We start from the raw sequence: 25,545 nt of genomic DNA on the forward strand, positions 1-25,545 counted from the left end.
ATGAATAAGCTATAAATATAAAGAACATGAAGAGTCCGAGAGAGTGGGTCCATAGGTTATGGGAACATTTCTGTCATGGGGCAAGTGAAATTAGCCCCTTTGGTTCAAATGCCTGATGGGTTAAGGAGTATTAACTATTCTGGAACCTGGTGGTGTGAGTCCTGAGGCTTCTGTACCTTCTTCCTAATGGCAGTAGTGAGAAGAGAGCATGTCCTGGGTGGTAGGGGTTCTCTTGTGATGGATGCTGCTCTCCTGCAACAACACAGTGTAGATGTGCTAAATGGTGGGGAGGCTTTACCCATGATGGACTGGGCTGACTCCACTACTTTATGTAGAGTTTTTCATAACAGGCTGTGATGCAGCCGGTCAGTGTACTTTCCACTACATGTCTGTAGAAGTTTGTCAATATTTAAGATACAGGCAGAATCTTTGCAAACTCCCACGGAAGTTGAGCTCTGCCGTGCTTTCTTTATAATTACACTTCTGTGCTGTGCCCAGATGGGTTCTTGGAAATGATGACACCAAGGAATTTTAAATTGCTGATCTTCTCCACCTCTGATCCTTCAATGATGACTGGCTTATGGGCCTCCTGGTTTCCTAGGTCTTGTTGACATTGAGTAAGAGGTTGTTGTTGTGATACCGCTCAGCCCGATTTTCAGTCTCGCTCTTACATGCCTATTTGTCACCATCTTTGATTCAGCCTGCAATAGTGGTGTCATCAGCAAACTTGAATATGGTGTTGGAGCTGTGCTTAGCCATACAGTCATAAAGTGAGTAGAGCAGGGGGCTAAGCACAGGTGGTGCATCAGTGCTGATGTAGAGATGTTGCCAATCTGAACTGACTGATCTGCGAGTGAGGAAATTGAGGATCCAGTTGCATAAGGAGGTATTGAAGCCAAGGTCCTGAAGTTTATTGATTAGTTTTGAGATGATGATGGTATTGAATGCTAAGCTGTAGTGGACAAAGAGACTCTTTGATGTCCAGATGTTCTAGGGTTGAGTAAAGAGCCAAGGGGATGGCAACTGCTGCTCTAGTAGACAAATTGGAACAGATGCAAGTCACTTCTTAGGCAGAGGTTGATATGTTTCATTACCTACCTCTCAAAACACTTCATCACTGTGGATGGAATTGCTACTGGATGATTGTCATTGAGGCAGGTTATCACATTCATCTCAGATACCCATATAAATGAAGCCTGCTTGAAGCAGGTGGGTACCTCAGGCTGCTGAAGCGAGAGGTTAAAGATCTCAGTGAAGGTTCCAGCCAGTTGATCAGCACAGGTCTTTTGTACTTGTCCAGGTACCCCATCTGGGCCAGATGCTTTTTGTGGGTTCACACTCCTTAAGGCTGCTCGCACTTCAGCCTCAGAGACTGAAATTACAGGATCATTGGGGTCTGTAGGACTTTGTGATGGTTCTTCCACGTTTTGACGGTCAAAGCGAGCAGAGAAGGCATTGAGCTCATTTGGAAGTGAAGCCCTATTGTTGCCTTTTTCGCTTGATTTTACTTATAAGAGGTGATAGCATGCAAGCCTTGCCACAACTGTTGCGTATCCTTCGTAGATTCATATTAGTTCAAAATTGCCGCTTCATCTGTAAGGTGCCTTTCCGGAGATCGTACCTGGACCTCTTGTAACTTTCTTGGTCACCACACTTGAATGCCTCTGATCTGTCCCAAAGCCTACTGCAAATCTCATGGTTCATCCTTGGCTTCTGGTTAGGGAAGACTGAATGATTTTGTGGGGACATGTTCATCTACAGCTGTTTTTATAAGGCCATGACAACCAAGGTGTATTCATTCAGATACACAGATGAATCCTGGAACCAACTCAAAGCAATGCTGTAACTGCCCTTCTGCCTCTGTGACTTCCTCTTTGTTGTCCTAATTTTTGGAACTTTGCTCTTTAGCCTCTGCCTCTATGCAGGTAGGAGAAGCTCAGCCAAGTGATCAGATTTCCGGAAGTGCAGTCTGGGCATGGAAAGGTAGGCATTCCTTATCTTAGTATAACAGCAGTTTAGTGTTTTGGGGCTTCTGGTGTTACAGGTTATATGCTGATGGTATTTGAGCAGTATTTTCTTCAAACAAGTCAGGCTGAAGTCCCCTCCTTTGATTTGAAATGCATCAGGATGGATTGTCCCTTGTTTGGAGACGACATTATGCAGAACCTCAAGTGTTTGGTTATAGTCAGCTGTGGTTGATGTGTAACTGCTGGTGAGGATCATAGATGAGAAGTCCTTGGGTAAATAGAATGGGTGACATTTAATCATTACATGCTCAAGGTCGGAGGAGCACAGTTCAATAACACCTCCACATCGAAGTACCATCAAAATTTTGTCATGAAGCATACCTCCACCTTTTACTTGTTCCAAATCTGCAGTTCAGTCCACCCTGTGAATCGAGAAGCCTTTGGGTCTGATCACTGTATTTAGCATGCTAGGAATAAGCCATTTCTCAATTAAAAGTATAAGAAAAAAAAATCTCTCATTTTCCTTCAATACAGCAGTCTTGCCCCCAGGATCTCAGTTTTGTTCTCCAATAACTGCACATTTGCTAACAAGATGCTGGGTAGAGGGGACTCATTCCTCTGTGTTTCAGCCTGGCTCAGACCCCCCCCCCCCCCCCACTTCATTTCCAGCTGTGGCAATGAACCTCGTCTGCTTAAAGGTGTTGTTGAGAGTTAAGTCCACTGAGTCCTTCAGAAGATCATGAATCTGTAGTTCATTAAGTTGATTTAAAAGTATATTGCTTAAAGGGAAATAGCATGCTGCAGATTGCAGTGAGTAATTCAAATGAGATATTTAGAAGCATTATTTGAGGGGTGATTGATAAGTTTGTGGCCTAAGGTAGAAGATGAGTTATTCAGCTCTTGTTACATGCACATGCAGTTCAAGTTTTTGAGTGATTATGCAGAGAGTTTGAAGTTAGTAACTCATCTCCTTCTACCGTAGGCCACAAACTTAACAATTACCTTTCGTACATAGCCCATAGAACATCGCCTTGGGTCTTTAGCACTATCTTGATGGATGAAATTGATGTTCTTGAGTGGCCCAGTCAGCCCTGACCTTAACTCAATTGAACATCTCCAGCAAGACCTCAAGATTGCTGTCCACCACTGCTCTCCAACTAGCTTGGCACAGCTGAACAATTTTGTAAGGAGAAATGGGCAAATCTTGCTCCATCATGACTTATCCAAAAAGTCTATTGGCTGTAATAGTTGTGCGAGGTGGTTCAGCTAAGTACTGAGCAAAAGGGAATGAATACTTTTGAACCGCTGACTTTTCAGTTTTTTGTGCTTTACAATTTTCCCTGTCTTTTGGGCTCTGCTGTGGGGGTTGGGGGGAAGGAACGTGTGATTCACAAATAAAAATTCTCAGTTAAGTGGATTAAGATCCCTGGGGTTGTAATGCTCAATTTATGTGAACAAAGGAATGGTGGCTGAATACTTTTACAAGGCACTGTATACCCGTAAATGGTGATATGATTATGAAAAAGTACCGGTGCATTGTATCTAAATTCTCTCCAGATTGTGCCAAAGATCATTGTGATATTTCATGTGATTTGGCCTCATTTCCCAGCATTTAAATTGCTTTTCATTAAGGCTGGCAATCTGGCTGTTTCCCAGAGCAGTTATAAAAGGATACCACGGTTTACATTAATGTGCCAGAATGCTGAATGGCTTGTTTCAAGCTCAAAAGTTACTAGATGCATGTAGCTGCAAGCTTGCTTGAAGGTAAGTAATCGGATTTCCCTGAAAATAGATCTTGATACCAGCATTGAGTTCCGTTAAATAGAGAAGCACACCAATGCTTCTTTTTGGCTTGGTCCGTAGAGTTTGGACTAATGTAATAGAAAATTGATTCACAGAATTCTTGCCTAAAGCTTGCTGGAATTCTCAAAATACTAAAAATAAGCATCTAATTCATGTTTTATTTTCTCAAATAATAGTCATATTAGATTACTGAAACATGTTTCCAGTAAGTTCATGTTTATGAAGAAACACTTCCTTTTGGTATTAAGGATGAATCCAGAATTAAAATAGATGTGGAGCATCGTTCTCTAGACAAACCCTGTATCTGCAGAACTTTTGTGTCCATCTGGAGTCTACTTCTGTCAAAATAGCTGAATGCTGGTAGCTTTGAGACAAAGCCAAATGTAATTGCCCATGTTCAGCATTCAGCTTCTCTCATCAATGGATCTTTATGTCCCTCCATTCTTATTTGTTACGTTTGTTCAATAGAAATCTCTGGTCAGAAGTTTAGCGATGTTGTTTTCATTTAGTTCCTAATCCTTAGGTTCAGTCCCTCATGACCCTCTCAGCAATTTGAGGTTTCTTTTTTTGTAATTTATTCTTTTATTGAAGTTCATCATGAAACAAACATTTCCACAAGTTATATTTCAGACATTGTACCTATATATCATATAATCATATATATCACAAATCTCCACAAAGTATTTATCTGAGGTATACATTTATAGAAAAGAGTGGAAAGAAAAAACAAGCAAAGGAAAGAACTATGTACAAGTAGGGAGTGATCTTTTTTTTTACAACAAATTAATTGATTTGTGAGAATAAAATCAGGCCTATGAGGCATGATGTAGTTAAACCATTTTTCCTAGTATGAATCAAATTGTTCCAAATTGGATAAAATTCTCTTATGTTTGATTGGATTTAATAGCCCATTGACATTAAATGAATTTTACCATGTCCTTAGCCATCTGTATTTATCTGTCAATGTATCATTGAAATGAGAACAAAACTTAATAGATCTACTCCCTGAACAAATAAGAACCAAGAAACACAAATAATATAAAAATGGCTTTCGCTAATTTTGGTCATGCTGACGGGCAACCCTCTGGCCTTCATGTCTGTGGTCGCCTCTTCCACTGTCTGGTACAACTGTGTCCCGTTGTCATAAAACACTTAAATTTTAGCAGGGTACATACAGAGTTTGAAATCTAATCTTTTTTTGCTTTAGTACTTGCTTTACTTCAGAGTATTCTTTGCGTTTCTGCAGGACTGTGGGGGGGGGGGGGAATCTTGGTCGAAATATATTAATTTATCGTCAAAAAACACTCTTTTCTTACCCAGGCCCTTCGTAGAATCTCTGCCTTGGTGCTGTACCGAAGGAATTATTATTGAGTATAGCTTTCTATCCTGGGTAGGTTTCGAGACTAACGCGTGGTGGGCTCTTTCGACTTTCAGCTTCATAGCTGAGGGAAGATCCAACACGTCCCGCAGTAACTTTCCGACAAACTCCATCAGAGACGAGCCCTCCCCTCCTTCAGGAACGTTGTAGATTCTGATATTTTTCCGCCATGATCTTCCCCCCAGGTCAAGCAGTTTACCTTCTTGGTGATTTAATATTTTTATTGTCTTACTCAGTATCCGTTCCATGTTTTGAACGTGATCTTCTACCTTCTCAATTCGAGTCTCTGCCACCGCTACTTTTTGATTGATGCTGGCGAGCTCTGACTTAATATTATGGAGCTGCTGCTTTATTTCTTTCTGGACCTCCACTATTTCTTTCAGGATTTCAAAGATATTCACTGCTTCGCCTGAACAAGGCCCAGCGGCTGCCTCGCTAGCATGCGGTTGGGTAGGAGAGTCACTTGCTGCACTCCTCTCTGCCGCAGGCTCCGCAGTGTCGCTTTTTTTATTTCCATTCCTTTTCCCCATTCTTGCCCCTCTTTTCAGTTCAAATATTTTTAGAAAAATATTATATTTGATGGGATTAATGTGCGTTTTTCCGGAGGAGCTAGTGACTTAAGCTGCCATTCTCAACAATGACGTCACCAGAACCAGCAATTTGAGGTTTCAAACTGGAGTATTTGTAACCTTGAAGTAAAATTCTTCCAATAACAAAACTGTCAGAGATGAAATTAAGCACTGGCTGACTTGATCTGTTGCTGAAAATTAATATATTTCCAATTTAGTTGCCCATTGAACATTTGATTGTTCTTCTGTTATCCACCCTTCATTGAACCAAGCTCAGCTGACACACAACTGGTCGTTAATGAATGGTTTCTGTTCTTGCAATGTCTAAATTTCAAAGTTTCCTTCTTGTTTTTAAATCTTTATGTCCATCATTTCTCTGGACATCCTCTAGTTGACCATCGATGTTGCATCCCAGCTGTCTACATGATACACAAGCCAGGGCAGTACAAAATGGAGAGCAAGCCGTTCCCCATGTAACAGGCTCCCCTTTTCTATGCAGCTGATAAATCCAAAGGAACAGCAGAGGCACAGGCAGTCTGGTATCAGCAGTGTCACAGAATTTCCAGTTGGTGTTGAACTCAAGGTTGGACTGCCTTTGGGACTCCAGGTCCAGATTTATCCTCTGGGCTTACTCCTGAAACCTTCCCCATGAGTAGTTATAGCTACAAGGCAGTTGAGGTTTGGGATCAGAGTTCTCCTCCTCGGTGAGCTGTCAACCATGGCTGATGAGCCCTATCTGCCTGAAGTGACTCATTTTAAGGGGGCGCCAGCACCCCTTCTGTTAGTAGAAGCATTACTGCCAGGCTTAGTTGCTTAGTCACAAGTGAAGGACAGGAGCTGTAGAGGCTATTTGAGACTTACACCATTGGGAACATTTAATAGATAGTAGGAGCTTATCACAACTACTATTCCTGGCTATGACAACCTTAAGGACATCCCCGAACTACTTGAGATACCAGAAATTGGCTGCTTCTACCTTCTTGATGAACATTTCACCAGTGGTACTTTGAAGTGTCCTGCGAGGTTTTTTTGTGTTAAAGTACTATATAAACACCTGCAGCTGGATTCTAGACTTCCGGATCGGGAGCAGCATCTCTAACACCATCACACTGAGCGCGGGGGTGCTCAGTCCACTGCTGTTCACTCTGCTGACCTACAACTGTGCTGCAATACACAGCTTGAATCACATCATCAAGTTCGCCGATGACACGACTGTGGTGGGTCTCATCAGCAAGAATGACGAGTCAGCATACGGAGAGGAGATGCAGAGGCTAACAGACTGGTGCAGAGCCAACAACCTGTGTCTAAATGTGAACAAAAGAAATGGTTGTTGACTTCAAGAGAGCACGGAGCGACCACTCTCCGCTGAACATTGATGGCTTCTCCATTGAGATCGTTAAGAGCACCAAATTTCTTGGTGTTCACCTGGCGGAGAATCTCACCTGGTCCCTCAACACCAGCTCCATAGCAAAGAAAGCCCAGCAGCATCTCTACTTTCTGCGAAGGCTGAGCAAAGTCCATCTCTCACGCCCCATCCTCACCACATCCTACAGGGGATGTATTCAGAGCATCCTGAGCAGCTGCATCACTGCCTGGTTCAGGAATTGCACCATCACGGATCGCAAGACCCTGCAGCAGATAGTGAGGTCAGCTGAGAAGATCATCAGGGTTTCTCTTCCAGCTATTACAGACATTTACACCACATGCTGCACCCGCAAAGCTAACAGTATTGTGAAGGACCCCGTGCATCCTCACACAAACTCTTCTCCCTCCTGCCATCTGGCAAAAGGTACTGAAGCAGTTGGGCTCTCACGACCAGACTGTGTAACAGTTTCTTCCCTCAAGCTATCAGACTCCTCAATACCCAGAATCTAGACTGACATCTACATCATTTATTATTATATTGTAATTTGTTCTCTACTGTGCCTATTGTCTTGTTTATTAATTATTGTACTGTCTTGCACTGTTTTGTGCACTTTATGTAGTCTTGTGCAGGTCTGTAGTCTAGTGCAGTGTATGTTGTTTTTAATGTAGTGTAGTGTAGCCTTGTGCTGTCTCACATAGTCTAGTGTAGTTTTGTGTTGTTTCATGTAGCACCAGGGTCTTGGAGGAAAGTTGTTTCATTTTTACTGTGTACTGTACCAGCAGTTTATGGTCGAAATGACAATAGACTTGACTAAATGGAAGATGCTGTTCTCTTGTAAATTACTTTCGTGGAACAGGCCCTTCAGCTCATGATGTCTGTGCCGACCCTGATGATAATTCAAACTAACGCCATCTGTACCTTTTCAACTTGGAGCAGTTATTTTATTGGAGATGCTTTGAAAATATATCAAGGATCAACTTTATTTGCCATATACATATGAGGGGTGGTTGATACATTTGTGGCCTAAGGTAGAAGGAGATGAGTTATACAGCTCTCGTTACATGCACATTCAGTTCAACTCTTTGAATGATTATGCAGAAAGTTTGAAGTTAGTAACTCATCAGTGGTGATTGATAAGTTTGTGGCCTAAGGTAGAAGGAGATGAGTTATTAACTTCAAACTTTCTGCATGATCACTCAAAGAGTTGAACTGCATGTGCATGTAATGAGAGCTGTATAACTCATCTCCTTCTACCTTAGGCCACAAACTTGTCAATCACCTCTGGTATTAGGAATTTGTGGTCTGTTGGTGTGACGTGCAACAAAAAAGAACATCCAACAATTATAAAGAATTATATAAATAATATTTATATATTGTTATGATCCCAGCCCCCTCCTTTTTGAGAATTGCAAGAGCCCTAGAGAAGGGGGGGGGTCAATGACCCAAGAGAAGAGAGAGATACGTGCTGATTACCTCGTTTCACAGCGAGGCAAAAGCTGGCGACTGTGGTCATTGTCTCTTGGAGACACCTTTGTGAATTGAGAACTGTACTACGTGTATACCCTCAGGGCAACGTGGGTGGAGTGATGGAGAGAGATTGCATCCTCCCAACCTGATTGACATTTGAGACCCCGTGAGCAAGGATAAAAAGATGGACTGAAGGGGGCAGGCTCAGTGACGCAACAGGAGGAGACACCATCACTCGTCGCTCCCGTGATACCGGGAAGCTATTCGGAAGCCACGTGTGGTTTCGTTCCCCTTTTGCCTGGGAAATGAGTGGCTGATAACATCGAAAAGGACTTCGAACTGACAACGGGGAACCCACGTTCCCGATTCAATGGTTTGTGGCAAAAAAAAGGAAGGGCAAGTTTCTATTCTCACCACCAATCTCTTTCTCTCTCTGACATGTGAAACTCAGCAGCCACCCCCCCCCCCCCCCCCCCCCACAAAGGCAGAAAGCCTGCATGAACTCAAGAGACTTCTATATTTCCATCGGACAAATTATTACCCCTAGACAACGGTAGAGCTTATTTCTTATTGATTATTACTATACCTGCACTTTAGATTGAGTATTGACGACGTATACTATCTGAATGTTTGCATTAACCTTAGTTTGTGCCCCTTTATAAATAAAAACTTTTGAAAATAGTGCCATCAGACTTCAACGGACCTCTCTATCTTTGCTGGAAAGTGATCCAGTTACGGGATACGTAACAATATTTATTGTTAAAAATAATGTATGTAGTTTGGTTCAAATGCATGATTCACAGATTTCTGAGGATTCATTTGGAGTCCTTCCCTTGCTATTCTTGCATACGTTATGAAACATTTGTATTGTTACATTAATTTTGTTGCTGCCCAAAGGAAGGAGGAGTTGTTGCAGATAATTGGGATTTCTTTTGGGGAGGTATGACCTGCACAAAAAGGATGGGTTACATCTGAACCTGAGGGGGGACCAAAATCTTTGCATTGTAACATTCAATGAAATGCATCATTTGAGTTATCAACCAAACACACATGAGGACGTGCTGGGAACAGTCTGTGAGTGTTACCACACATTCTGGCCCCAACACAGCACGCCCACAATGCTCAGCAGCACAACATAGAACATAGCTAGCAACAAACAACAACTGCAAAAATAAGTCCTATTGCTCCCTCCCATCCATGCTCATACACAGACCTTTAACTCAAAGGACAGGCCTCCATTTGCATCCTCAGGCAGACACTAACTTAGGCTTCAGACTCCGGGCTTTGACTTCTCCAACGGACTCGCAGAGATTCTCAGACTTGGTTTCAGCCAGTGGGCCTCAACTTCTGGTCTTCCAGTTTGTCCTTGGACGGCATTCCTTAGCATCAGTCAGAACACACCGAACACAAGACTCAAAATCTGGAATTGCCAATGGTGGGAACCTGAACAGTATGTCCAGTTTCACAAAAGCTCCAGTTTCACTGATTCACAAGCTTGTTCCTCCAGCCCTATTCTGAACATCCTAATAATCTGGTCTAAGTTGTCTTCAAATCTTGCATTTATTCATACCAATTTTGCCAGATTTTAATCTTGTTTAGTTTTAACTAGTTAGTCCAGTGTGATGAGAACAACTTCAAACTTGTGCATCTGCAATGTTCATTCAGAGTTTGAGGAGATAGGAAACCCAAGGGAAATAACAGAAGGTGCCAGCATTTATTGTCTCGATTGGATGTGGCTCAGGTACCTTGCTGTATAAAGATTTGCTTCGCGGTTCTCTGCATTTTATCAAGGGTTTTATTATTTAAAACCGTTTGATAAATAATCTGGGGAAAAAAGCTGACTGCTTTGTGGTCTATGGAAGTTTTATTTTTGAGATGGTTGAAAATTGCCAGCAGTCCCTTTTAATGTTTTTGAGTTAATTTTCTTGTCTTTTTAAAGCATGAGACATCCAATACTTATTGACTGTACTGTACTGTAGTAGAAGATTGCATCTGTAAGGGACTTTGGAGCAATAGGGAGATAGCAGCCTGGACAAAATACGTTATGTGGCAGTTGTATTGTACAGTGGAAGGCAAACTGCATTTACACCAATGCATAAAGTGGACTGTGCACTGTACAGAACAGTAATGTTTCATGGAGTGTGTATATTTTTCAATGAAATTTAAATACCTGCACCTTCAGTGGTTATTTTCAATATCTTACAGTCTATGACAGACAGACAGACAAACATACTTTATTGATCGCGAGGGAAACTGGGTTTCGTTACAGTTGCACCAACCAAGAATAGAGTAGAAGTATAGCAAAATAAAACCAGAAATAATTAAATAATAATAAGTAAATTATGCCAAGTGGAAATAAGTCCAGGACCAGCCTATTGACACTCCGAGGGAGGAATTGTAAAGTTGTTTGAATTCAAGAGCACTGGTTTCATTTCAACTGACTTGGGTAACAAGATCTGCAGCTATGATTATTTTATTTTTTGTTCAGAATTTTCAACAGGATTATAGTGTTAATTTCTTTTTGCCAGAGGGTAGCTGTTTTGTAAGATAGTAACTTGTTGCCAGTCAACAACCAGATAAGCAGTAAGTAATATGGTCAAAACTTAGTCCTGTTATCAGTGCAAGCTTCAGACTGAACTGTTGGCTCTGTAATTCGAAGGCGGTATTGTCAAATGCTTGAGCCTAGGGCTAGTAATGTGAAATGAGGCAGTTTTACCAGCAACACGATGTAAAATTAGTATTTCACAAAACAGTGACATAAATGAGCTTTGAGGTCCAAGTTACTTGATCTGTGCTGAGTTGAACTGTTAATAATCAGAATCACTTAATATAAGTTTTGGGACAGCTGCACAGTACAAAATCTTATGAAAAGAACTAAAACAAGAATGTTTAGATGATTCAAAAATCTGATGGGAGAGGGGTAAGATGTGTCTCCGGATCATTTCGTATAGGTCTTCAGTCTCCTGTACATCCTCCCTGATTGTAGTAATGAGAAGAGGACACGTCCCACGTGGCAAGTGTCCTTACTAATGAATATTGTGACACCACTCAACTAGCTGAATTATCACACTCCTGTATGCCTCCTTGTTGCCATCTGAGATTTTACCTACAACAATGGTGTAATCCACGAATTTATGGATGACGTTTAAGCTGCGCTCAGCCACAGGAAAGTAGAGAGAGTTGTGCAGTGGCAAAGCGCCTGTCCTTGATGTGTGTGTGTGTGAGTGAGGATGAGATGTTATTACCGATCTGTATTGACTGTGGTATCCTGATAAGGAAGTTGAGGATCCGATTGCAGAGGGAAGTACAGAGGGCTAGATTTAGAAGCTTGGTGATTAAAATGGTGAATCTGGAATTCTCTGCCACAGGAAACAGTTGAGGCCGGTTCATTGGCTATATTTAAGAGGAAGTTAGATATGGCCCTTGTGGCTAAAGGAATCAGGGGGTATGGAGAGAAAGCAGGTACAGGGTTCTGAGCTGGATGATCAGCCATGATCATACTGAATGGTGGTGCAGGCTCAAAGGGCCGAATGGTCTACTCCTGCACCTATTTTCTATGTTTCTAATATCTGCAGAGCTATAATTGATAAACAGCAGTCTAACATAAGTTTTGCTGTTGTCTCAGTGCTCTTAAGCATAGAGGAGAGCCAGTGAAATTGCATCTACTGTGAACTGTTGTAGTGGTAGGTGAATTGCAGTGCTTCAAGGTCCTTGTTTAGGCAGAACCACTTTGGTATGGTAGATGTGAGTGCTGCTGGTCAGTAGTCATTGAGGCAGCTCACTTTGCTCTCAACATTGCAATCACTTACCTTTTTGAAGCAGAATGGATTCTGAGAACACAGCAGTGAGAAGTTGAAGGTGTCCTTGAAACCTCAGTCAGTTGGTTGGCAGAGGTTTCCAGGTACATTGGGACCTGACACTTTGCAAGGTTTCACCCTCTTGAAGAATGATTTGACATTGGCCTCAGTGATAGACATCACGGAATCACTGGATACTGTGGGGATTTCATAAAATGGAGCAGATTTAGGGCATTGGGCCCATTGAGTCTACTCCAACATTTTATCATGGCTTATTTATTATACCTCTCAACCTCATTCTCCTGCCTTCTCCCCATAACCTTTGATGCCCTGACTAATTAAAACCCCATCAACTGCCATTTTAAATATACTCATTGACTTGGCCTCCACAGCCATCTGGGTAATGAATTCCACAGATTCACTACCCTCTGGCTAAAGAAATTCCTCATATCTGTTTTAAATGGACGTCTGTGCCTCTACTCCGAGGCTATGTCCTCTTGTCCTAAACTCCCAGTACTCTAGGAAACAGCCTTTCCATGGCCACTCTGTCTCGGACTTTTAATACTCGATAGGTTTCAATGAGATCCCCCCCCCTCCCCCCATTCTTCTAAACTCTTGTGAGTACAGGGCCAGAATCATCAAACCCTTTCATTTCCAGAATCGTTCTCATGAACCTCTTCTGGACTTTCCCATGCCAGTACATCCTTTCTTACATAAACACAAAGTGCACTGCAGATGCTGTGGTCAAATCAACACGTACAAAAAAGCTGGATGAACTCAGCAGGTCGGGCAGCATCCGTTGAAATGTTTGGAAATGTTGACTGCTCCTTTTAACGGATGCTGCCCGACCTGCTGAGTTCATCCAGCTTTTTTGTACGTGTCCTTTCTTACATAATTCATGTGTGGAGCCAAAATAGGAGGAAATCTTAAATGGATTTTTTGCATCTGTATTTACTCAGGAGACGGACACGGAGTCTTTCAAAGTGAAGCAAAGCAGTATTGGCTTCATGGACCCCATACAGATTACAGAGTAGGAGTGTTTGCTGCCTTGAGGCAAATTAGATTGGAGTACAGGAGATAAAATGTTATGTTGAAGTTGTATAAGACATTGATGAGGCCTAATCTGGAGTATTGTGGGCAGTTTTGGTCACCTACCTACAAGAAAGATGTAAACAAGGTTGAAAGAGTACAGGGAAAATTTATAAGGATGTTGCCAAGAGTGGAGGACCTGACTTATAAGAAAAGATTGAATAGGTTAGGACTTTATTTCTTGGTATATAGAAGGTTGAGGGGAGTTTTGATAGAAGTATACAAAATTATGAGGGGCATAGATAGGGTAGTTTTTTCCACTGAGGTTGGGTGGGACTACAACTAGAGGTCATAGGTTAAGGGTGAAAAGTTTAAGGGGAACATGAAGGAAAACTTGTTCACTTGGGGTCAAGTGTGTGGAACAAACTGCCAGCACAAGTGTTGCATGCAAGATCAATTTCAATGTTTAAGAGAAGTTTGAATTGGTACGTGGATGGTAGGGGTATGGAGGGCTATGGTCCGGTACAGGTCGATGGGAATAGGTAGTTTAAATGGTTCAGCACTGACTAAATAGTCCAAAGGGACCATTATTGTGCTGTACTTTTCTGACTCTGAAGGGCCCAGAATTGTTAACAATACTCAGCGTGGTTTGATCAATGCTTTATAAAGCCTCAGCATTACAACCTTGCTCTTGTATTCTAGTCCTCTTGAAATGAATGTTAATGTTGCATTTGTCTTCTTTACCATCGACTCAACCTGCAAGTTAACCTTTAGGGAGTCCTGCATGAGCAAGTGATTTTAAGAAATATTTATGAATAGAAACATACTCAAACATATATGTAACTTTTCTTTTGCAGTGTTGTGTTACTTGGACTTCAAAGTTCACTTTTTCTCATATGGGTATTGCATGAGCTATCCGTAGCTGAATGCTTGTGCTTGGTCTCAAGGAATTCTTTTTATAGCTTGAAGAAGTTTATGTTTGAAAGTAAATTGATGCTGATTAATTGTAACTTCATTTTTTGCAAATTTCTAACTATCTTCAACATATCTTCAACTATCACTGACTCATCACTTTATGTTGAAGGTTTCAGCTTGGTAGAGGATTACCAATCTTGTCATTTTGCTTTCTTCTTAGCTTGCCTTCACTCGAGATGGAGTCTGTGGTCTTTGGAACGAAATGGTCAAGGATGGTGAAATTGTTTACACTGGACCTGAAGCGACGCAAAATCTTAACGACTCAATATCATCAAAAGGTACTAAAGTGAATGACATTCTAACATTCTAGGCTAAGTAAGTTCGTATATTTAAAGTGGAGGTTGATGGGTCTTGGTTAGTCAGGGCATCAAAGGTTCTGATAAAAAGGTGGAAGAGTGGGTTTGAGACGGTAAATAAAGTAACATTCTAGGATTTCTGGCAAATCACACTCCATAATTTTTTCCCTCATCAGTTGCATCAAAGCTACATTGTTTTAGTATTGTAAAACTAATTTTAAAAACTTTAAAGAATTGATGGTTCATTGGGTTAAATATGTGGTTAGTTGTCCATCGTATCCAATAATGACAGTTAAATTTGTGCCCTTTTTTTAATGAAGTAAACTACACAAAGAAACCTGTGTGGAGAGTTTTTAAAGTGGAAAGGTTGATGCACTGGGGCAGTTCCACTCTTTCCAGGTCCGGTGGTACAAGTAGTCTTCACAACTGCCACCTACCTTGGATGACCATGACTTCCTTTGTGGCTCGACATGCCCTTCACACCCCGTGAATGGCTTTCCTGGCCATTGGACCTCACTGTTGAACTCATCCGCCCAGTTAGCCAAAGCTGACTTTGCAAGCTAGGACAACCGTGTCCCACTCTCAAAGTTGATAAGTTCAAAGTACATTTATTATCAAAGTATGTATACATTATACAACTTTGAGGTTTGTTTCCTGACAGGTAGCCACGAAACAAAGCAACCTGAAAGAACCCCTTAAAAAAAGACCAAACATCCAAGGTGCAGACAGAAATAAAACAAATCATGCAAACGATAAACACAAGCAAATAGCGTTCTGAACTGAAATCCATAAAGCGAGTCCAGTCCCCAGACTCTTAGTTCAGGGTAGAATGAGTAGCGAGCTGAACCGTCCCATCCCTTGCCTTGGGCCTCGATACCCTGATCTTTTAAATCTGGCCTGGCGCCTAAATCGTTATCCGTACTTCGGGGTCACTCGCTTCAATACACTTTGGGGCCAGGGTCCTGGTGCCAAAGAGAAGTTACACACTGTTTCTTGCAGTGATTGTTTACCAGAAAAAGAATGGTTAACAAAGTATTTAAATTTTTTTCCTTGTTTCATTGGCCACAAGCCAGAAGTCACTGAGATTCATCAGTGTCATCTCACCAGAGCATGAGGTAAAATATGTAGGAAGCATACTGACTATATATACGCTTGGGCTATTTATTAGTGTTGCTGCTTTAGATAAAAATGAATTTCTCTTTCATTTCTGTTTGTGTGATGTCTGGCACAATATAATTATTAGATCCAACTTGTAACTGTTGGTAAGTCATGGAATTGTACAGCATAGAAAAAAAGCCACTTGGCTCAACACATCCTTGCTGGCCAGTAGATTCAGATTCAGATTCAGATTCAGATTCAGTTTATTGTCATTTAGAAATGACAAATGCAATGCAGTTAAAAAATGAGACAACGTTACTCTAGAATGATATCACAAAAGCACATGACAAAACAGACTACACCAGAAAATCCACATAACGTTTGGCAATCCCCAATCCAGAGTCCGGAGAGGCTGCTGCTTATTAATATCGCGCTACCATCTTAGTGCATTCCCCGGAAAGGAGCTCCAAGTCCACCAGACAAACAAGACCAAAAACTAAAGCTACAAGACTGGTACAAAACAACATTGTTACAACATATAGTTACAACAGTGCAAACAAGAGCATAATTGATTTAAAAAAAACAGACCATGGGCCAGTAAAAATAGTCCAAAGATGTTAAAAGACTATAAGTTCAAAAGAAATCACCACACAGTTTCCACAAGTCCCCAGGGTCCCGACAGACTCGCCACCCCACGCCGGCGGCAGAAGGGAATACCCCCGCTAAGGACTTTCATGGCGCCTCCCGACTCAGCCTCGCAGATGTAGCACACACTGAAAGCGACCTGACCGCAGTGGACTTCGAGTCCGTCAAACCTCCGAGCCGACAACCATCCCCTCCGGCACAGCTTCTCCGAGCACCATCCTCTGCCGAGTGCATTAAGACGGACCCGCCAACGGACATCGGCAACGCGACCCCGAGGACTGGGGGCCTGTTCTTTCCAGCAGAGTCCCGGACCTCACAGCAGCAGCAGCAACGAAGAAGGTCTTCCTGGAGATTTCAAGATGTTCCTCTGTGCTCCCATGTCCGTTTTCAACCGATTATGACTGCGCAAAGCACCCCACTTCACAAATAACAGATAGTCAGCTCCGGAGTGGCCGCTGCAAGCTGTGTCGCGCCGCCATCTTGGAAATACCCTTGCATATTAGGTTACCTCCCAACACCTGGTCCATTGTCCTCTATGCCTAGACCGGGGGTCGGCAACCTGCGGCTCCTGAGCCATTTGTGGCTCTTTCACCTCTGTGCTGCGGCTCCCTGTGGCTTTGGGAAATAATTGGTCAGTATTTAATTAAAATGTATTTTATGTTAGTTTGTTAGCTTTTGAAATGTAATTCTAAATTTGAAGATTATGGTGATCTTGTACAATGTAAGTGTGGCGACACATTTTCTGACACATCCGAAACGGCTCTCAATTAGCCAGCATTCCGGCTAAGGGAGATTGCCTACGGGGGTTTGTGAGTACGTGTCTTTTGCAGCATCTGCGTCCATGGGGGCTGGGTTGAGGGAGGCTTAGAAGCAAGGCTGTTTAGTTCGAATAAAGTTATTCGACTGCAGTTTACTGACTGCCTGAACACACCGCTGCAACGTGTTTTATCGCTATTAATATACGTCACCACTGCCAATACCTGACACCCGCCAGTGCGCGATTTCTTTAATTTTTCGATCCAAGGTAAGCCAACTATGGAGAATTCTAAAAAAAGAAAAGTGACTGAAGAAAACAGAACGTTTAATGATACGTGGACAGATTCATTTGCTTTCACTGTTGACGAGACTGGTTTACCGGTATGCTTAATATGCAATGAGAAACTAGCAAACAACAAAAAGTCAAATGTCGCAAGGCATTTCCAGAGTAAACACGCAGCCTTTGCTCAAAAATATCCGGATGGAGATGAGAGAAAAAAAGCCGTTTCGGAACTGATGCGGAAGGTTGATCTGAGCAAAAATCATTTCCAGAAATGGATGAAGTCAGGAAAATCAACGACATACGCCAGTTATATTGCCGCTCAGGAAATAGTCAGGCACGGGAAGCAGTTTACAGATGGTGAATATATAAAAGAATCTTTCATTAAGATTTCAGAACATCTATTCACGGACTTTAAAAACAAGAGTGAAATTGTGCAGAAAATCAGGGATATGCCCCTCTCTGCAAAGACTGTCAAAGACAGAACCATAAAAATGGCAGAAGACATCACAAGACAGCAAATTAAAGACATCAATTCAGCTGTGGCCTACTCGATTGCCTGTGACGAGTCTAAAGACAAAGGCGATATTGAACAAATAGCGTTGTTCTGCCGGTATGTAAACTCTGCCGGGCCACAGGAAGAACTGATTGAGTTGATACCTCTAAAAGACCAAACACGGGGGGAGGACATCTGTGAGGCTGTCTTGAATTGTTTAAGAGCCAAAGGAATAAAGACCACCCATCTGGTGTCAGTAGCTACTGATGGGGCTCCGAATATGACGGGAACGCACAAGGGATTTGTGGCTTTACTGCAGAAGTCGCTGGACAGAAAGCTGCTGACTTTTCACTGCATCTTGCACCAAGAGGCACTGTGCGCTCAAACATTTCCTCCGGAATGCACAGAAGTAATGGATGTTGTCATTCAGATTGTCAATAAAATAATGGCAAAAAGTTTAAATCACCGTCAATTCCGTTTGTTACTGGACGAGATGGAAAGCGCATATTCTGATCTCCTGCTGCACAACAAAGTCCGGTGGCTGTCCAAAGGGGAGGTGCTGAAACGCTTTGTCGCGTGTCTGGAAGAAGTGAAAACTTTCCTGGGCAGCAAAGGGCTCAACTTTCCTGAGCTGGAACAGCCAGAGTGGCTGGAAAAGCTACACTTCATGGTAGACATGACAGCGCACCTGAACACGCTGAACACAGCTCTTCAGGGGAAAGGACGCACAGCCCTGCACATGTTGGAGGATGTCTTGGCATTCGAGCGCAAGTTGACAGTGCTTGCCAGAGATTTACAGAAAGGCACTTTGTCTCACTTCCCCAATTTGAGAGAGTTCAAACAAGGTCACGACATGATAATTTCGGAGTATTTACATTCTGCAATCATCGCAATGCAAACATCGTTTGGGAAACGCTTCTGTGAGTTCAGAGAGGAAAAAAACACATTATCCTTCCCGGTCACTCCCTTAAGCATCGATCCTTCCCTACTGAATACGACTGCATTGGCAGGTGTGAGTCAACCTGATCTTGAGATGGAACTGGCCGACATAGCCGACAAAGACATATGGGTGTCCAAGTTTAGACGCTTGACAGCAGACCTTGAAGATGTTGCCCGTCAGAAGGCCGTTCTTGCTCAGAATCACAAATGGAGTGATATTGAAAACCTTCCAAATCCGGACCAACTTGTGTTTGAAACATGGAATGCTGTGCCCGACATTTATGTAAACATGAAAAAGTATGCGCTTGGAGTCCTGTCGATCTTTGGATCCACATATGTATGTGAGCAGGTGTTCTCCAACATGAACTTTATTAAAAACAAACATCGCGCACGCCTCACAGATGACAGCTTGCGATCCTGTGTAAAGATGAAGGTGACGTCATACAGCCCTGATGTGCAGACGCTGTGCGCTGAGGTCCAGGAGCAGAAATCCCATTAACCAAGTATGATAAATATTTTAATTGCCTATTATTTTATGTATATTCATATTTTTTCATTGTTCAGTGAAATAGTCCTTTTATTTTTCAGGCTGACAGCTGGCTGATGTTATTTTTGGTTTGCTGCTGGCGGAAAATTTAAGTTCGGCGTTTTTCATAAATACAAGAAGGACTCAAATAGACATTGATATTTTACTTAAAAGTAACTTTCAACCCAACGTCTTTTTTTCGGAGTTCAAAATGTTTTTGTTGCATGCAGAAATGTAATTTCGTTTTCTCTGCAGGAGTTCATCAATTTCATAAATGCAACACATTATAGTTTGTTTATACATAGCATAAAGGCAAAAAAAACGTTGTATGCAGTGTTATTTCATTTTAAATGTCAAACGGGTTTTGCGGCTCCCAGTGTTTTCTTTTCTGTGGGAAACGGGTCCAAGTGGCTCTTTCAGTGGTAAAGGTTGCTGACCCCTGGCCTAGACGATTCAGTTATTCTTCTGGATACTGCTTAATTGCTGTCAGCAACATCACTTTAAAATGCCCTACTGTAGGTACTTGCCTCTCTGTGGATCCCCTCTAACCCTCTCACTTGCTTACCTGAAGCTTTATCTGAAGTACTAGTTTTATATACTTAAGAAATGAGCAAATTTCAGGCTACCCTATCTATTCCTGTCATAATTTTATATGCCTTAATCAAATTAATCTCCTCTGAAACCCCTCCAGCTCCATCTATTTTATTTTTTTTGCCATAATAGAATTAATAATTTCGTACTTCCATTTGACAGAGATTAAAATAGTTCCTGAATGTATTTTTTATTTAAGCATTGTCGAATATTGAAATTACCAGCAAGAGAAAATCTGCAGATGCTGGAAATCCAAGTAACACACAAAATGCTGGAGGAACTCAGCAGGCCAGGCAGCATCTAGGGAAAAGAGTACAGTTGACATTTTGGGCGGAGACCTTTCAGCAGGATTGGAGGGAAAAAGGATGAATCATAAAAAATGGGGGCGAAGGGAGGGAGAAACACAAGGTGATAGGTGAAACTGGGAGTGGGACCGGGGTGAAGTAAAGAGCTGGGAAGTTGATTGATGAGAGAAATACAGGGCTAGAGAATGGAGAATCTCATAGGAAAGGATAGAGGAGCACCAGAGGGAGGCGATGGGCAGGCAAGAGATAAGGTGAGAGAAGGAAAAGGGGACGGGGAATGGTGAAGGTGGCGGGGTAGGGCCATTACTGGAAGTTTAAGAAATCGATGTTCATGCCATCAGGTTGGAGGCTAACCAGACGGAATACAAGGTATCGCTTTTCCAATCTGAGTGTGGCCTCATCCTGATAGTAGAGGAGGCCCTGGATTGATGGAATGGGAATGGGAAGTGGAATTAAAATGCGTGGCCGCTGGAAGATCCCGCTTTTTCTGGCAGATGGAACAAAGGTGCTCAGTGAAGCGGTTGCCCAGTCTACGTCAGATCTCACTGATATACAGGAGGCCAGCCAGGAGCACCAGATACAGTAGATGACCCCAACAGACTCACAGGTGAAGTGGTGCCTCACCTAGAAGGTCTGGAGCCCTGAATGGTAGTGAGAGAGGAAGTGTAGGGGCAGGTGTAGCACTTGTTTTGCTTGCAAAGTGCCAGGAGGGAGATCAGTGGGGAGGGATGAATGGACAAGAGAGTTGCTTAGGGAGTGACGCCTGCAGGAAACAGAAAGTGGGGTCAGGGAAAGTGGTGGGATCCCGGTTGAGGTGGCAGAAGTTGCAGAGAATTATGTGCTGGGCGCATAGGGTGGTAGGTGAAGACGAGAGAAACCCTATCCCTGGTAGGATGGAGGGAGGATAGGGTGAGGGCAGATGTGTATGAAATTGAAAAGATGCAGTTGATGGCAGCATTAATGGTGGAGGAAGGGAAGCCCCTTTCTTTGAAGGACATCTTCGTTCTGGAATGAAAAGCCTCATCCTGAGAGCAGATGCGGCAGAGACGGAGGAATTGAGAGAGGGGGATGGTAACTGGGTGGGAAGAGGTATAGTCCTGGTAGCTGTGAGAGTCAGTGAATTTATAATAGACATCAGTAGTTAAGCTTTTTCGAGAGATAGACACAGAGAATGAGAAAGGGGAGGGAGGTGTTGGAAATGGGCTCGGTAAATTTGAGGGCAGTGTGGAAGTTGGAGGCAAAGTAGATTAAGTCGATGAGCTCGGCATGGGTGCGGGAAGCAGCATCAATGCAGTCATCATTGTAGTGTAGGAAAAGTGGGGGAGTAACACCAGTGTAGACTTGAAACATAGACTGTTCCATGTAGCCAACAAAAAGGCAGGCATAGCTTGGGACCCACGTGAGTACCCATGGCTACGCCTTTTGTTTGAAGGAAGTGGGAGGACCCAGAGAAGAAATTATTGAGTGTGAGGATGAGTTCTGCTAGCAGAGGAAGGTGGTGGTGGAAGGGAACTGTTTGGGTGTGGTATCCAGAAGGAAATGGAGAGCTTTGAGACCTTCCTGGGGGGGGGGGGGATGGGGGGGAAGGATGTGTATATGGACTGGACATCCATGATGAAAATAAGATGCTCAGGGCCAGGGAACTTAATCATTGAAAAGATCAAGAGCATGTGAAGTATCTTGGATGCAGGTAAGAAGGGTCTGAACCACAGGGGATAAAACTGAGTCGAGAAATGCAGATTTGAGTTCAGTGGGGCAGGAACAAACTAAAACAATGGGTCTACTTGGACAAGCAGGTTTGTGGATCGTGGGTAGGAGGTAGAAATGGGAGGTGCGGGGTCCGGGCACTATGAGGTTGGTGGTTGTGGATGGGAGATCCCCAGTGCTAAAAGGTCGGTGATGATGTGGGAGACAATGGCCTGGTGCTCCTTGGTGGGATCCTGTTCGAGGGGTAAGTAAGAGGAGGTGTCTGACAGTTGTTGCTCGGCCTCAGCAAGGTAAAGGTTGGTCCGCTAGGCTACTGCAGCACTCCTCTTATCTGCAGGTTTGATGGTGAGTTTAGGATTAGTGCAGAGGGAGTGGAGAGCAGAGCGTTTGGAAGGAGTGAGGTTGGAATTGGAGGGAGGAGTGGTGAAGTTAAGAAGGTCGACGTCCTGTCAGCAGTTGGCAGAGAGGGATGTCTAGGAAGAGGAGGAGGGTTCAAGATGGGAGAAGGGGTAATCGGTGCAGGGTGGTGAGTCCTTGCCAAAGAACTAGGTACAAAATTACCAGTATGCATTTTCATGAAAAATATAACATGAATATATTTGAAACTTTTGATAATTGATATATTTAACCTTAAAATGTGACTTTTTTTTTCTTGCCACAGAGGATAATAATGAATTTCAGGCTGGCTTAAAGAAGGATGACCAGAATGACAAGGAGAAAAAAGAAGAGGAGGAAACACCAACATCTATCTATCGAGCCAAGTCGATCATTGAATCGTGGGTTTGGGGCAGGCAACCAGGTATGAGATAAGCACATATAAAAACATGAGTATTGTTCCTTACTGTTCAAGCATCACATTTTAAAGCTATCAGTCCACTGAATTTCTTTGTGTTTGATGTAAACTTGTAGCATACGCAGCACATTTACCTAGTGCAACTGGGCTCATAATTTTGACCATATTCAAATGATTCTTTTGAATTAGAAACTTATGAGATTGCTTTTCTATTTATCTTGCTTGTTGCTTTCTTTATTGTTAAAGACAATTGTATTTAAAGATGTTCTTTGATTGCTGAATTGACTGTATGTGCAGTCAGTGCCAACTTAATTTGGTACACCAACTCACCTGCTTGTTAGTGCAAATATTTAATCAGGTGATTCAAGTGCAGTAACTGAATGCATAAAAACATGCAAACATGGTCAAGAGGTTCTGTTTTAGTTCAGACAAAACATTAGAATGGGGAAAAAAAATGTGATCTAATTACGTTGACTGTGGAATGTTTATTGATGCCAGACGGGGTGGTTTGAGTATCTCAGAAACGGTTGATGTGTGATTTTCATGCTCAGTAGTTTCTAGAATTTACAGTGAATGGTGTGGAAATTTAAAAATTAAACATCGAGTAAGTAGCAGATCCGTGAGTGAAAACACCTTGTTAATGAGAGAAGTCAGGGGAGAGTGGCCAGACTGGTTCAAGCTGACATGAAGGCTACAGTAACTTAAAAAACACACACATTACAACAGTGGTGTACAGAAGAGCATCTTTGAATGCACAGCATGTTGAACTTTGAAGTGGATGGACCACAGCAGCAGAAGACCATGGCATACAGTTTAGGAGATACCTAATAAAGTGGCCAGTGAGTGTACTTCTAAAAGTGATGCATATGGAAAGAATACTGCTTAAAATTCAAGTTGTCCTCCTAAATGTTACTTGTGGATGAAGTAACACTTGTGAGATGTAGGCATTGCTGACATGTTCATCGTGTTACACTGATTGTTTATTTCTCTTGAAAATAAGCTGCATTCTTGATGTGCTGCAGCCCTTAAGCACTCCCAGAAAACCATCAAGAAAGATGACCGTGTCCTTGCACTTGACCTATGTTTTCAGGTCTGGATGGTAAGAGATATAAGGAACAGAGGCAGTATCCTTTTGAGGTCCATAGATTAGGATGAGCTTGAAGAACTTTAGGTGGTAGTAGTAACAACTGCATTGTGCTGGTGATAGAGTGAGAAGAACAGAATGGATAGCGTATTGGTTGAGCTTTATTGTGTTATTTATAAAATGTTAAGCTGCTCGAGTTTTGTCAGAATTGCACAAATCCAGGCAAGTGAGGAGCATTTTCCAGAACTGTTGAATAATATATTTGCATGCTCTGAGATTTTTTTTGCTGCTCATTGGAAGCATTGGGATGTTTCTGACATATAACTTGTTGCATTTGAAGTTATCTCTTAAATTCTAATTTGTGAAATTGAATTTTGTACAGAATGCTTTAAAATCCAGTCTTTACTACTCCGCTATTTAGCTAGGGCATTTGGATCCACCTGTTATGCTACAGACTCCACTCCAATGTTTTCTGTCATTTTTTGAGTTAACTTTATACCACTTACATATTACCACTTACCACTTTATACCAATTACATATGCAGAAACTTGACATTTTCTGATAAGAAACATGATTCACAGGAGTTCAGTGACCCATTGTGCCATAAGAATGCCACAAAAGAACTTTTTCATCAGTCCCACTCCACTACAGTTTTTCAGTTTTTTTTTCAATGGGAACTGTTTTGTCCTCATTTAATATTTTCATTGTCTGCATTTTGTAATAACTATGGTTCAAAACTATTTAATTGTCTGCAAAGTGCTCTGTGACTATTGGGGCTAATAAATGCAACACACACACTCTCTCTCTCTCTCTCTCTCTCTCCCTCTCCCTTTCCCCCTCCTCCTCCTCCTCTCCCCCTCCTCCTCTCCCCCCCCCTCCTCTCCCCTTCTATCCCTCCCACCCCGGTCAGACAGCATCCATAGAGCTGATGTTTTGGGCCGAGATTCTTCATCAGGACCAAATGCAAGTTCATTGGCTATACCACCATTTGTTACACTGGATTTTCAACCATTGGATTTTTTCAATATAGAAACTATAAGAAGTTATTTTCCACCACTGTAGGTCATTTCATATCACAATGCCTCCTTTATCTTAGCAGTCATCACAAATTTGCTGCCTTTATCTCTTTTAACTGCCTGCCTAATCCATGCCTGCCTCAAGTCCATGGACCCCTTGCTTAATGGTTTTGGTCCATGGCATAAAAAAGTTGAGAACCCCTGTTATAAGGACTTTCTTCTCCACCCACTCCATGGGACTGATGACTTTAAAAATAAATTCTGCAATGGGAGACCAGTATTATGCATTGTGTAAATATTTTCTAGCTATGAAACTTGATTTCCTTATGCATTTTGCAATTTATACTTTTATCTTTTATACATTTTTGCACTAAGGCCCATGATATATTGCTGGGATAGGGTAATGAATGGTTGGAGAACAGGTAGAAAGCAGGGTGTATTGAGATTTTCTATAATATGAAGCCATGACGTGTGCGTGAGAAAGTGAAGAAATGGAACTTACAAAAAATCTTGTTTATAACTTGTTCTTTCTCCACAAATTATATATGAGGTATTGTATTCCAGATTTCAAACTTTTGGGTAGTGATTGGTGAATTCTTTTAAGGGCAAACATTTTTTATTACCCTAACAACGGGTAATGTATGCAGCTTGCCTGCACTGA

At 42.2% G+C, this 25,545-nt stretch overlaps 1 protein-coding gene across 7 annotated transcripts in view; it reads left to right on the top strand.

The window, feature by feature from the left end:
* Positions 1-25,545, top strand: part of herc2 (HECT and RLD domain containing E3 ubiquitin protein ligase 2) — a 242,326-nt gene that overhangs the window by 14,950 nt on the left and 201,831 nt on the right. For all 7 annotated transcript variants that reach the window (XM_059963844.1, XM_059963845.1, XM_059963846.1 and 4 more), the window contains exons 2-3: positions 14,512-14,629; positions 22,652-22,789. In XM_059963844.1, coding sequence (XP_059819827.1) covers positions 14,512-14,629; positions 22,652-22,789 — 256 coding nt within the window. The remainder of the gene's footprint in view (positions 1-14,511; positions 14,630-22,651; positions 22,790-25,545) is intronic.

The sequence above is a fragment of the Hypanus sabinus genome, chromosome 3 (genome assembly GCF_030144855.1).
Source record: "Hypanus sabinus isolate sHypSab1 chromosome 3, sHypSab1.hap1, whole genome shotgun sequence".
Taxonomy (NCBI): Eukaryota; Metazoa; Chordata; class Chondrichthyes; order Myliobatiformes; family Dasyatidae; genus Hypanus; species Hypanus sabinus.